We start from the raw sequence: 13,633 nt of genomic DNA, 5'->3' as shown, positions 1-13,633 counted from the left end.
TCAAAACCAATTTTGCCCAAGGGTTCAATTGTTTTTCACTTTTATGCTCCGGAACCCTCTGAGTCCCTGCCCCTGTCCCTGCCCCTGACCCCTCTTTTCTCTGTTGGTCCCCCCTTTAAAACTAAGCCACCTTTTCGGAACTTGAATGTGGAGTGCGCAGTTCGCATTTCACTTTCGATGGCCACTTTGGGCTACCCGCAAACACTCGATGGCTTCTCGGAATATCAGGAGCTGCTCCCTCACCTAGCTCCCTGCTTCTCTGAATTTTGGCCAATCGAAAACCTACACTTGACAAACAAAAGTTCACTTTTATATAAAGGTAATCAAATTTATAATTATTTAGACCTAATATTGTTAAAATAATGTGGAAATCTCCGTTGATTTATGAATTTCAAGGTATCTATTTAAATAATAATTTATTGATCTATTAAAAAATATACATCAAATTTATTTATTCATTTAAATATATTTTTCTTGGTTTTTGTAAGTCATTTCTTTATAAATAAAACCCACACAAAAGAACGTATATAAATAATGAACAATAGCCATTCTTTTCACAACATTAAAAATAACGAAAATTTATAGAAAATCATTAATGAACTCTATTTTTAATAAGGTAACAGGTGGTTTTTTTTTAGTTTACAAATATATTAAATTTCGTGAAGTGTAAATTCAGGAGGCTTCCTCCTCCTCCCCTCAAGTGTCAACGTCAGCGACACGCATGCAAACAACCAGGCCAGCGTAGAAGAGGTGGCTGTGCGGGTCAAAAAAAAATTAATAATAATAATAAGAAGAGAGATCCAAAGTTGGCTTAAGCCCTGTTTGCTTTCAATTAAAAACCTTTACCAGGAAACCGCCCACAACTGGCTCCTAAATCCCAGCCCCTCCTACCTTCTCCTACCAAACCCCTAAATCTCAGCTCCTCGGGAGGGAGTCGAGTCCTTGTTCGCTCTGGCGAATTCTTTATTCACTTTTTATGGCAAATGTTAAAATCAGAGAAAGCAAAAGATTGCTCCCCGGCCGGCAGTCAATGTGAATTGCATTGCGTCGCCAGGTCCTACAGCTTCAGGTCCTTTTCCAGATCCGTATCCAGTTTCAGATCCAGATCCCCGCCAGATGCGATCCCATCTGGCCTTGACATATGACTCAATTAGCGGACGAGTCATCGGGGAGAGATTCATTTCGGGGTGAAAAATTGTTTATTATTTCCTGAAATTGCTTTTTGTTTGCTGAAATGGATAGGCTTTCTTAGTTTTATTTATTACGTACAAGTAAATGTCTTGAAAGTTTTATCAACTACAGATTGATTAACTGCTATATGTATTATTATATAATCTGATATTTAACTTCAAGCTAAAAGCTAGAGGAAATTAAAGATTTGGTTTTTATCTTTAAAAAATGCTTGTTTTATTTCCCATTGTAATTTCCGTGCTTAACTTATTATAGCAAATTTGAATAGTTCCATAACCTACTCCCTACTTAATGCTACTTACTCATCCCTCAAAAATTAAACAATGTTCAAATTGTATTTGGTTTATTTTCATACAATATTTTCTTTAGGTTTTTTCCACTGATAATTCGATGCAAATAGTTACCCGGCGGTCCCCTTGACTCCTTTTTGTCCTTGCACAATGGGAAAACGAGGGTATTTGGAATCCAATTTACTTAGTCATCTCCCTTGCTCAAAAGGGTGGATATTCGAAAGGGCGAAAGGAAAATGGGGAAATGTGGAAAGTTGTGGGTCAGTTCAATGGCCATTTGTATTTGTATCGGTCCCAGTGCATTAAGCAGTTTATCACGCTAAAAAGATTGAATAGAGAGCCAGGCACAAAGGATAACTTGACCCGGTACAATGGGGGAAGGACCCTGAATCCCGAAATCCTTGGGAATCGAGGAATCCCTTTGTCCCTTGTGTTACTGATTTCTGGAAAAAGCTAAGTGATTCCTTTACAATAATAGGTAAAAATGTAACTGAATTACAGGAGATATAGGATATCACGTGTTTATATTTAAATCTATTAAAGAATATAAAAATATATGATGTTTCTTTTTGGTTATATTTTATATATATATTGCAGAAATATTTTCTTAAATTAAAAAAAAATTGGTTGTAGTTTTTGTCGCCATCCTTGCATCCTTGTCTCATTGCAGTTTCGCTTAATTATGCGTCTGGCATTATGCAAGCAACTTTAATCCTTGCAACAGTTAGACGGATCTCAAGGATTGAGGAGCGGCAAAGGCAGGGTAATAAAAAGCAGGGATTTTATCCCCAACGCCTCCTTTTGCTTTCGCACTTATCTTCGCCACTTTATGCATTAATGGTGCGACTTTGTAGTTGACATCCAGCTCCTCCTCCGACTCCATCTTTTGGCTTAAAGAAAGGAGAAAGGAGGAGGAGGAGGCGTGTCGGGCTTAAATCAAGTGCAGCCAGAAATCTGCATTCGCTAATCAGGAAAATAACAATACAAAAAGGGAATCCAATTAATCCTAAATCTTAAATTGTATTTCAGAAATTTAAAAAATTAGTTAGAATCATTCCCTTAAACTTTGTTTGGGTTCGTCCCCAAGAGGAAACACAAGAAACACTTTCTACAATTTAAAGTACAATTTTAATTTATTTTTAAAGCAGCAAGGAATTTTTCTTTCTGGATTTCATATTCGTATATATATTTTTTGTTTCTGGGATTTTCTGGGCTCCACAAGGCACATCCATCGATGGCTTGACCAAAATGCAATTAGTGGCCACAATATGGGGACAGAGCAGATTTTATTCACGTCCCTTTGGCTCACGACCATGGCCAAAATGTAAATTGTATATGGAAAATGGTAAATGGTAAATGAAACCGAAAACGCGAATCAAAATGAAAATGAAAGATGTGGCCAACAACGACCACAAGTTTCAAAAATCACTAATGGATTTTTAATATAATAAATAATATGGGCTAACATAAAATGTCCGTAAAATGCTTTTGTCATCCATTAGGACACACACACCAACACACGCAGGGCATTGGGAATGGGTTAGGTTTTTGGGGTTTGAGGTGTGGAAATACTCCAAATATAAATATATACATAGAGAGAGAGAGAAAGTGGATGGGCAAAGTAAGGGCTACGGCTTCGGCTTCGACTTCGATATAATTGAATAGATATACCCATTATTTCCGTTAATGGTAGGTAACCTTTTTGGTAGTCCAACAAAGTGCTATTTTGGGCCACAAAAACCACACAAAAGTCTCACCCAAACACTGAGAGAATTATGTGGTAGATGGAAATACAAATATTTGTGTTTTTATTAACACCCTTCAATAGTTCCATCTTGTTTTATTTAGGAAAAATTTGGGAAGACATGACATTTCTAGGCTTTCCATTTTCATTTTCAGTGTACACAAAATGCACAAAGGAAATAAAAGCAGAATGACAGAGAATAGAAGGCAAAAGGCAGTTAGTAGTTATCAATCCCTAAGATACTCACTTGCTCAATGCCAAAAATGGATTGAATGGAAATAAAGCATTATAAATTACCTATCCTTTCAAAGGATATCCATAGTTACACTTAGAAATATATATATATATATATATAAGACTTGTATAATAGATAAATACAATCTTGACAAAGTATCCTCATTTTAAAGATAGATAAATTGATAGAGCGCTGAGCTCAGATTGTAATTTATATATAAATTCAAGTTATATTATAATTATTAATGCCTCTTTGGTAAAGGAAAGCGCATTCGTGGTTCGTTGAATCAAAGAGAAAAGCAGGATCAACTCAGGGCACAGAGCGAAATCAATAATTCATTAAAATAATGTATGCATAAAGGATGCATGTTGTATGGTCAACGCCAGGCCAGCCAAAGGTCCTGTGCGCACCCGCACACGCACTCGCAGGATAATCCATGCAAATCAGGCAGCTATATACAGATATCGGTACGCAGGTATACATATATGGGCCGCAATCATGGGCATGCATATATTTATTGACTCGCCAATATTGATGGCCAAATTGCTGCCAAAAGCCCCCACCGGAAACAGGAAACAATGTTGTTAACAAGTGGTGACATGCCCTTGCTTCCTCTCCCTTTCCTTTTGGTATCTGTTTCACCTTTAGATCTTTAGTTTGGATCTTTGGTTTATGTCTAGGAGGATCTTACGGGTAGCTTCTTTTAATTTTGTAATGCTTTAAGCGGGCATATTTCCGCCAACAATGTTAACCAGCGGCCCCTGATGGAGTTTCAGTCGAAAGCCTGCAATAAACTGAACATTTTCCAGTCCCGAAATTACCAAGAAAAGCGGGAAAACCCGATGGGGGCTGAGGGAGGGCTTGAAAAGTAAAAGAAAGGAAGGCGTGCGGGCGCGGGCAAAACAATCAAGGAAGCACTTAACCGAATGAAACACAAGTAAACAAATGAAAGTAAGCAAACACAAGACAAGCCATAGAGCAAAGATAAAGATACAGATGCAGATACAGGCACCAGGACCCCGGGATCCTGGGACCCCGAAAACCCCGGTGCCCCTGTGCCCCTGTACCCCTGTACCCCGTATCCCATCCAAGTTCAAGGAGATGCAGCACTGCTCCTCCTCGTCCTCCTCCACCGGCGTGGTCAGAACTAAAGCAATGAAATAAAATGAAAATGCATTAAGTATGCAGATGGAGTGCAGAGTCCTTGCCACTCAACTCCATCCACACCAGGACAAGTGCACTGTTCAAAAAAATGTGGATACTTGTCCGAGGCTACAAAAGAATTCAAGGCAATAAAAATGGGCTAAAAAAACAACGAAGATTTCAGATAATTAAGCTTCAAGTTTGCTTTTTTTCTTGAATGAGTATAAAATATTTATATTTAATCTATAAATTAATATAAAGTGCAGTGTATAATGGAGTGTGCTAGGATATGCTGGCATCTCGGACTCTGGCAAATGGAGTTGCTAACGGTCATAACGAAGTTGCCACCACTGTTTGCCGCCGGGCGGCCATCAACTTGATACATGGCCCCGAGCAAGGAACTTGTCACTCAACGAGTGCTCAGTCGGAAAAAGTGTAGTAGAGTGGATGTCCTTCGTCCTGCATGCCACTAGCCGGTAGCCAGTTGCCAGTTGCCAGTAAGCCCATAATGCACCACGCCGCCTGCATTTAAATCATTTTTATGTTTCGGCCCCTAGAAGAAAGTGCAGCGGCAATTGAAACTCGAAACTCAAAAAACCCACTCCAACTGCAACTATTTAACTTTAATGCTGAGCCGAAAACAGAAAGCACAGCCCAGAGAGAGCAAGAGAGAGAGAACAGGAAATAGGAAATACTAACGCAAGACAGGACAGCGATACAAATTGAGGGAAAATCAGGGATAGGGTCCAGCACTTCGACCGGCTGCTGTCAGAACTTTTTCTATTAGTTTGCCGTTTTGATGAATTCTGATGTGTCTTTAATGTCAGTTGCCTTGTTTAGCGCCTGCCATCATCATCCAATGCCTTCGATTATCATCAGGACGAGGGCGAGGACAAGGACGAGAACAAGGACGAGAACGAGGCGGAAGCGGAAGCAGCAACAGAAACAGATGTTGTATCTGTAAACTATAAGTTGCCTTGCACCAAACACATCACATATCCCAGCACAGCAAAGCACAGCACATTTTCCTGATGGCTTTTCCGACGGCCTGTCCCAGACTTTTCCATTGGCATTCGCATTTCTGGATTCTGCTAAAAAAGAAGTCAGATATATTTCATAGAGAACTTCAAACAAAGCCACGAAATCTTCTTTCTTTTCTTAGCGGACAGCTCTTTGCTCTAGCCACGAAAATCTCCAGGGAATCAGGATGCACTTCTTCCAAGTTGATTTTTGTCCAAGTTTATTTGTTTATTTTAATAGATCACAAATCTGCTTGACTCTGGTTGGAATGCAGTTGTTTTGTTCTTGTATAAGTTTGCTTCTTTTAATTTAATTTAATTTGTTTTTGAAAGTCAATTAAGTGGATCTTTTTTCATAAACTAATCGATTGGGTGTTTTTTACCACTTCAAGAGAGTTTTTGTTCTGTACTTTTTCTTGTTTTTTTTATAAAGAATATAAATGAAATTAAATTAAATAACAAAAAAACTAAGAAATGTATGAATAATATGTACTTAAGGAACCCTTTTTCTATCGATTCTCATTGCCTTTAGGCCCTGGGCCGCTAATTTAGTAACGTTAATTAATGGCGATATCGAAAATGTTCGCTTTGAACTTTGCCGCTTGCCGCAATCGAAGTGGAAGTGGAAGTGGTAGTGGAAGAAGTGGAGTGTTAGTGGAATGGTAGTTGGAAGTGGAAGTTGGAAGTGGAAACCGCGGGAGCCACATTTAACCCCACGACAGCCCCTGTGAATTTTCCGGGCACAAAGGAAATGGAACACTTTACCCGGCAAGGAGGAAGTTCAAGCAAGCAGTAGCACCAAAAAAAAGAAAGGCGGAAAAGAGGCGGCTGGGAAAATCAGTGGTGAAAATTGCAAAGATGGAGAGAGGACTCAGGATGAGAGAGAGTGAGAGAGACTGACAGGAAAAGTTGCAAATTGACTTGGCCTGCGTGTGTCTCGAGCAATTGACGGCAGTGTGGAAAGCCTTTCTAGTTTGAAAAGGAAATCGAAGAATGGATCCTGCCACAGATCTCCTCTGTACATTTAGCACCGAACAAAAATTGACGCATTTTTCTTTAATTTATTGGAAAATATACAAATAAAAACAAAGATAAAACTGAATTTTCTAACTGGTCACATTGCAACTCTTATGTCAAATACAAATTGCTTAAATCAACATAGTTTTGCTCTGCATTTTATATAATTATTACTTGTTAATAGATTTAATTAATATCTCAATGCAACTTTAATTTATTCTATTTACTTAAAATCTAGTTGTAGTTAATTTTTCACCGTGAAAAATAGCCTAATTTGGTGTGAATCGAGAACTGGTCGCCGTGGGTTATCGATACGAAGAAAGCACGCACTGAATCGAAAGCGAGTGCCGGAAACGGAAATGGATATATGGTATAAGGTTCCCGGGGGGCTGCCGGGGCAGCGGAAGGTGTGGCCTCTCAAGGTCTCCCCGAGCATTTCATTTTCTAACGCCAGGCTAATTTTGCATGCAGCGCATGCAGAGGCATCGCAAAGAGGGGGGTGAAAGGAGGTATAAGGATCTGTGGGAGGGGGGTCACGCAGACGATTGATTTGGAAAAGGGGCCATTGTCACGACGTCGTCGCCATGAAATGGCCAGACGAACACTGGCACCATGCAAGAAAAAGGATTTGCTTAAAGTCCTGCCAATGACAAGGAGTCCAGCATCGAGTATATTTTGGATATTTGGTCATGGAATTAAGCAAAGTATCGAACTGCACGTACGCAGTGTGTATTGAAAAACACACACATTCACACACACACACACTCAATCGACCGGGAAAGTTTGTTAGTTTGGACACGAAATATTTTATTATTATATATAATTTGCCATTATGATGATTATACGTGGGCAGCAGAGTGAGTAGCCGCTCATTCGCCGCTTTCCCCCTTTTCGATTCACAACTATTCAGTTCGATTCACACCGGCTCCTTTGACTCCATTGTGGATTCAATGGGCATTGGCCTCGTCCTCGTCCTCGCTCCGAGTGTTGCATACTTTATGTCCTTGGCGCAATCACAGCCATGTCTGCACCTAGGGGGGATGGATGGTGGGTCTTGGGTGGCTTTGTGGCACTGGCACTGGCACTGGCAATCCAATTGAATCCACATTACCCGACAGATGATGATGGGCTAAAACCAGTCAGGCCAGGCTTTGGGTCCAATGCCCCTTGTCGCCATGATAATCTTAAAGGCAATCTTTAAGTTCCCAGGATCGGTAAAGGAGAAACTGAAAACAAAACAAGGACAAAAAATCCTCAAAGAAAATTATTTATAATCACGTTGACTAATTACAAAGAAACCAAGCATAGGATTTGTCCTTTGTAAACTTTAAAATTTATTTTTAGAAATATTTATTAAATATTTATGAAGGGTTTTTCGTTGTTTCATTCAAGGTTAATACATTTTCCCACAGGGATAGATTGGTTTGGACCACATGAGTCAGCAGTCTCCTTAGGATTATTCTCCTTATTTGAATTTTCCTTTATTTTATTCTCCTTCATCTTACTTTCCTTTAATTTATTTTCATTTCGCTTATTCTAATTTTCCGAAATTTAATTTGTCTTAATTACTTCGTATTATTCTTGTTTACCGGATTTTTCTTTAGTTTTATCTCTTTCTTATAATTCTCTTTTTATTATTCGTTTTATTCAACTTCGGTTTATTCTCGTAAGGTTTTCTTCGTTGTCCTATTATCCTTTGCCTTGTTCTCCTTTGCCTAATTCTTCTTTTTTAAAATCTCCTTTGGTTTATTCTCCTTTGTCTTATTCTTATTAGCCTTATTCTTCTTTGGAGAAACTTCCTTTGGTTTAATCTCTTTTTGCTTTTTCTCAATTATCATATTTTCCTTTTCCAGATTTTCCTTTCCCTTATTCTTCTTTTCAGCATTCTTCTTTGCCTTGTCTTCTTTTGGTTTATTCTCCTTTCCCTTATTCTCCTTTGCGTTTCTGTCCTTTAGCGGATTTTCCATAAGCTTGTTCTCCATTTTTGGATCCTCCTTTGGTTTATTCTCCTTTGCTGGATTTTCCTTTGGTTTATTCTCCTTTGCTGGATTTTCCTTTGGTTTAGTCTTCTTTCCTTTCTTCCCCTTCTTCTCCTTTCCCTTATTGTTCTCTGCATTCTGATCTTCCTTTGGATTAGCATTAGCTTTCTGTTTATCTTCAATGGACTTCTTTTTCACATCATTCTGCTTCTTCTTATCCTTTGGGCTTTCAATTTTTTTGTTCCCTTTATATTTCTTGTCCTCCAGGCATTTCTGCAAATACCAGAGACTGAGGAAATATGTCCTTTTCATCAAGGATATCCACTTACCGTGCACACGTAGATGGTGCTCGTTTTCTTTTTATTTTTAGAGCACACAGTACAATTATTAAAATAAGCCATTTCGGATTTTTGCTTCTTTACGATGATGAAAATTAAAAAAAATAATTCTGATTTTCTGCTCGACACTGATCTTGTTTTCTCTTTACTATTCCTATGACAAGGGACAAGTAATGCAAAAGCTAGGTGTGAATCTGAGATTTTCTTTTAATATCAAATACATTCACATTTGTCTTGACTTTCTAGAGTTATGTGAATGGTATATCTGATAATCCTCAATAAATAGTGCTATCCCATTGATTTTATATAGGTCTTAAATAACGGATAAACGGATAAAATATTTTTAGAAGTCGATTATTATTATGGATATTTATAAAATTCTCGAACCCTTCTGAAATTTATAAAGCCAAATGAGTTCTTTTTGTAGTTCTTTCCTTGCAGTGGTAAGCTGAAAATACATAGTTTTTTAAGCAAAAAACGAAGGCATTAATTAAGATACAGCTATATATTACGCTATATTTCCCAAACAACTTTCATGTTTTTATCCCCAATTTTTTCTTCAACGCTCAATCCGATTGCCGAGGACTTGAGTTCACTTAAATCGCTGAGATTTTTCGCGCTGCAGTTGATTATCATTGTTGGGATTGTCTGCTGATTGTCAGCACTTTGACATGCACAGCAACTGGCAAGGAAAGACGCTGCATAAATTAAAACTGTGAAAATACCGCCTCAGAGTTTGACTCCGACTCCGGGTCCCCTCGTTTTTTATTTTGCAATGACGGCAACTCAAGTTTCACTTAATTAACTGCAATAAGAAACTGAAATTAACCCCGATCCTGGGCCCGCGGAGTCCAGGACTTGAACTGGAGACAGTGACTGACGAAAGTTTGCCCACCAAGCCAATGATGATGATGATAATAATGATGATGAAGATGGAAAGTGTGGAAAAGAAGGCGAAACTTTTCCACACGCTGCACTCTCTCATAATTCCGTTAGCTAATTTGCATCGTTATAGTTGAATAGAGGGACGTGACCGGGTCCAGGAGTAGATATATCCCCATCCATTCATTTCATTCCGGCAATAATTGTGTTTTAATAATTAGTAATATCGGAGGCTAAACTTGAAAAAAACATGAGCGAATGGGATAAAAAGGGATAGTGATAGAATATTTAAAATAAAAAGAGTCAATATATAGATATTTAACTATATAACAAGCCACAAAAAGGGGTTCTTATTTTCTTATTATCGTTTAATTATTTATTACTTTTAAAGTCCCTTAACTTTTCCTGCCCATCCATGTTGACTGCTGCATGTTGCCTTGCAACATGTTGCAACTGAAACTGTTAACGCAACATTGTTGCTAGTCTTGGCCAGGGAAAACCTCGTCCAATTGGCTCGCTTGTGTGGCCCCCCTCCCTCCACCGAACGGGCTTCGTCGGCATCGTCGGGTGGTAAATCGGAAAATCAGAAAATCGGAAAAGCGTAAAAGCATTGGGCCGTCTTTTGTGGCACAGTGTTCGTGCGGCAACGAGGCGCATCGGTGGTTTGCAGGTAACAGGTAGCAGTTATCAGGTGGCAAGACTTTGGCTCATGTTGTTCTTATTGTTCTTGTTGTTGTTGTCATTGGTGGCAGTCGACTGGCCGAGTGGCAAGTTCCCAGATGCAGTCGGAGGAGCAATTGCACTTCAATTGAAGGCTCTAAGAATTTCAAGTATTTCCGGCAGCCGGTCGGGAAAACGGCAAACGGAAAAGGAGCCGGAAAAGCACACTCTGCCTTTTTGCATTCCGCGTGGGGGGCAAGTCTCAGCACAAGCACAAGAAGAATGCAAATCAGTGCTGTCAATGTCTATTCCCTTCTTTTTTTTATTAAATGTATATATTTTTATTTAGTTTCAGAATCTGGTTGGGAACACCTTCTCCTTTTAATGTTTTTAGCATCTATCATAGATCACAATTTGAATAATTTTAAATAGAAATTTAACTAAGTTTTAAAGTCTCAAAAATGTATAGTATCATTTTGGATGATTTGTGATTAATTTGGTCTTATTTTTCTTAACTTTCCAACAGAATACAATTAACTAATAAAACCTTCTGAAAGTAGTTTTTTAATTTAGTTTAATTTTCTTTTTATTTCCCCAATTTTCCCTATAGTATGTGCATTTTTCTTAAATCGTTCTTTGGGCAACACTGTTGGAAATGAAAAGCCCAGGAAAACCCAGAGCTCAGAACCACAACCGAAACGCAACGAAATGAAATGAAATGAAAAGGGGCGGGGGCCAGCGGTCTGGAGTTGAACTCAAACGGAGCTTAACTTAACCTTTGGCCCCAACCGCAATGCTCTGGGATGGGCAGCGGGTCCTTGACGCTGCAGTGCCCTTAAAGCTACTCACACACACACAACGATCATGGTGATGATGACGACTGGAGTGTGGACTGAGCTCACAAGGTGAGTCTGTGTCCTTATCTAAAAATTGCAATAAAAATTAGCATTTTATTTACGGAAATATCTTGAAATGTTGATTGCTTTTGGCACCTCTGTCTCTGTGGCACAAATGCAGGTCAATAATTTAGGCATCAGTCAACAGCAAAGTGCAATTAAAAAGGATTTTTTAATTATGGAATCCTGTCGGAAATGGAAACGGCCTTTAGCCACCTTTGTTGCGGGTCAATTGTTATCAACCATAAAATTGTACAAAAGATTCGTTTTTTATCGTTGTTCAAAGTTGTAGTGAAACCGATTTTAGTCATGTCAATTGCAATTGAAAGTTTAACTATTATCCTGCAGTAAATTCAATATTGATTAAATGCATTCAGCTGAAAGTGAAGTTGATTTCCATTTATAGTTATGTAAATGGCTAGATGAGGGGGCTAGATCAACTCGGCTTTTCATGCTGTTCAAGAATATATATGGGTTGTAGGGTCGGAAAGAATTCCCAACAGAGCTACAAGCTTCTGACTCGAAGTCTCTCACCTTTGCACATAATCTGAATATATTCGAATTATTTTAATCGTTATATAATTATTATCATTATTTTTATGAGAATATTTTTTCGACGAATCAAAGTTTAAAAATCTCATAACTCGGCCAAAAGAGCCTTAATTTAAATTCGGAAAGCGTTCCACCTCTTTAAATGATTTGGTTAGCTTAAATAGTTAAGGTTTGGAAATCTTTTAGCCGTTAATTTAAAGTATTTTTTCTTAACCAAAAGTAGTTATTTGTTTTGAAAGTTATTCTTTTCATTTTTACATGTTTAATCTCTCTCCTTATATATAAGAATTTAATAGCAATCCAAAGGAACTCAATTAAGCAAATAAAAGTACTCATTTTACCATTTTACTTTAAAGCAAAATCATTTAATGTTCCATCAAGGGAAAGGCAGCAAAAAGTGCCGCATGAACAAAAGCAGACACAATTTACCTGCAGCAACTTAAACTAAAAGTAATTCCACTAAAATGTTTATAACAAAATCCAAATACGAATGCGGAGAGGGGGTGGTGAGAGAGAAGGTTGGGAAAGGTGGTCTAAGCGGATCTGACAAGGATTACCTTGTGTTTGCCACCGTGTCTGAGCAAGCAGACGAATTTTAAAAGTGAAATCAAACAATGCGAAAATAACTTGGAAAACAATGTCAAGTGTTTGGCGAATGAATGTATATACTTGAATATATATATATAAGATTTTTAGGAAGGGGTTTTTTGGGGGAGTTAACCGGCGAAGCGGAAACGGAAATTGCACGACAAGAAACAAGAAATGAATTGGACGAGCACAACAAACTGAACAAACAAATAAGTTTGCCACGGAATCGTTACCTTTTCTTTTCCGTTCCATTCTTATTCTGTACCTCGTTTCCCCCATTCTCCTATCCCCTTTCCCTTTTGTCTTTTTGTTAAGTTCTCTTATTTGCATTGTTACAAATTTTATTGGGAAATCGGAAAAGTTTTAGGGAAATAGTAAGGCTTAGGTATCGGGTATTATTTAGCAGTAATCTTGTGTTATTGTTTTGAAAATTTATATTTTTTATTAAATATAAACCAGAACTTAAAGTTTTCTATAATCTCTTGCTTATGTGTACAATTAATCAGAACTACAAAAGTTCAACTTGATTTTAAAATTTTCATAGCATACTTTGCAGCACTGTGAGGAGTTATTTCAATTCCTTCGACACGTCCCGCTTAACCTGTTTAAAAGTAATTTTAATTAAACAATTAGTAAAATAGAAATATTACTTTTATTTTTTAAAGCACTTTCTAGTGCTTTAACCCTTTTGATTTCTTCAAGTGTAGCCCACGAATCGTCTTGACATGGCCAATGGATTTGCATGGCTTGCTGGCCATTGTTGTTGGCGGGCGGCCAGGACCTGTGTCGGTATGCTGCTTGTGTTTGTTCTTATATATGTGTGAGTGCGGTGTGTGTGTGTGTGTGTTAGCCAAGGAAATACTCGGCTTGTTGTAGATACAACCGCAACAGTTGCGGTGACACTTTTGTCGCTTTGAAGCAGTCGAGAAGGCCACTTGAGTCAAGTGCAGCCAGGGCAACAGGCGGTGTTTACAGGAGGGTTTAGGTTGGGGGGGGGGGGGCAGGAAGGTAGAGCAGGGGGAGGACTTTCGTTTTGGGGGACAAAGTTCAGCGGTGAAAAAGGTATGCCCCGACATCGACGACCTTCGTCCCTTTTCGC

General features: G+C 38.5%; 1 protein-coding gene across 1 annotated transcript; it reads right to left on the bottom strand.

Annotated features, from left to right (window-relative positions):
* Positions 1 to 7,949: 7,949 nt before the first annotated feature.
* On the bottom strand, positions 7,950 to 9,171 carry LOC110181898 (uncharacterized). The gene is made up of 2 exons (XM_020949830.2): positions 8,948 to 9,171; positions 7,950 to 8,891 (listed from the first exon to the last, which is right to left on the bottom strand). Exons 1-2 carry the CDS (start codon positions 9,017 to 9,019, stop codon positions 8,355 to 8,357), a joined length of 609 nt encoding a protein of 202 aa, XP_020805489.2. The 5' UTR covers positions 9,020 to 9,171; the 3' UTR covers positions 7,950 to 8,354.
* Between the last annotated feature and the right edge of the window lie 4,462 nt (positions 9,172 to 13,633).

This window comes from Drosophila serrata, unplaced genomic scaffold (genome assembly GCF_035046125.1).
Source record: "Drosophila serrata isolate PLE 108 unplaced genomic scaffold, ASM3504612v1 contig_276, whole genome shotgun sequence".
NCBI lineage: Eukaryota > Metazoa > Arthropoda > Insecta > Diptera > Drosophilidae > Drosophila > Drosophila serrata.
Note: the sequence above shows the minus strand (reverse complement) of the source record. Positions and strands in the feature narration are given on the sequence as shown.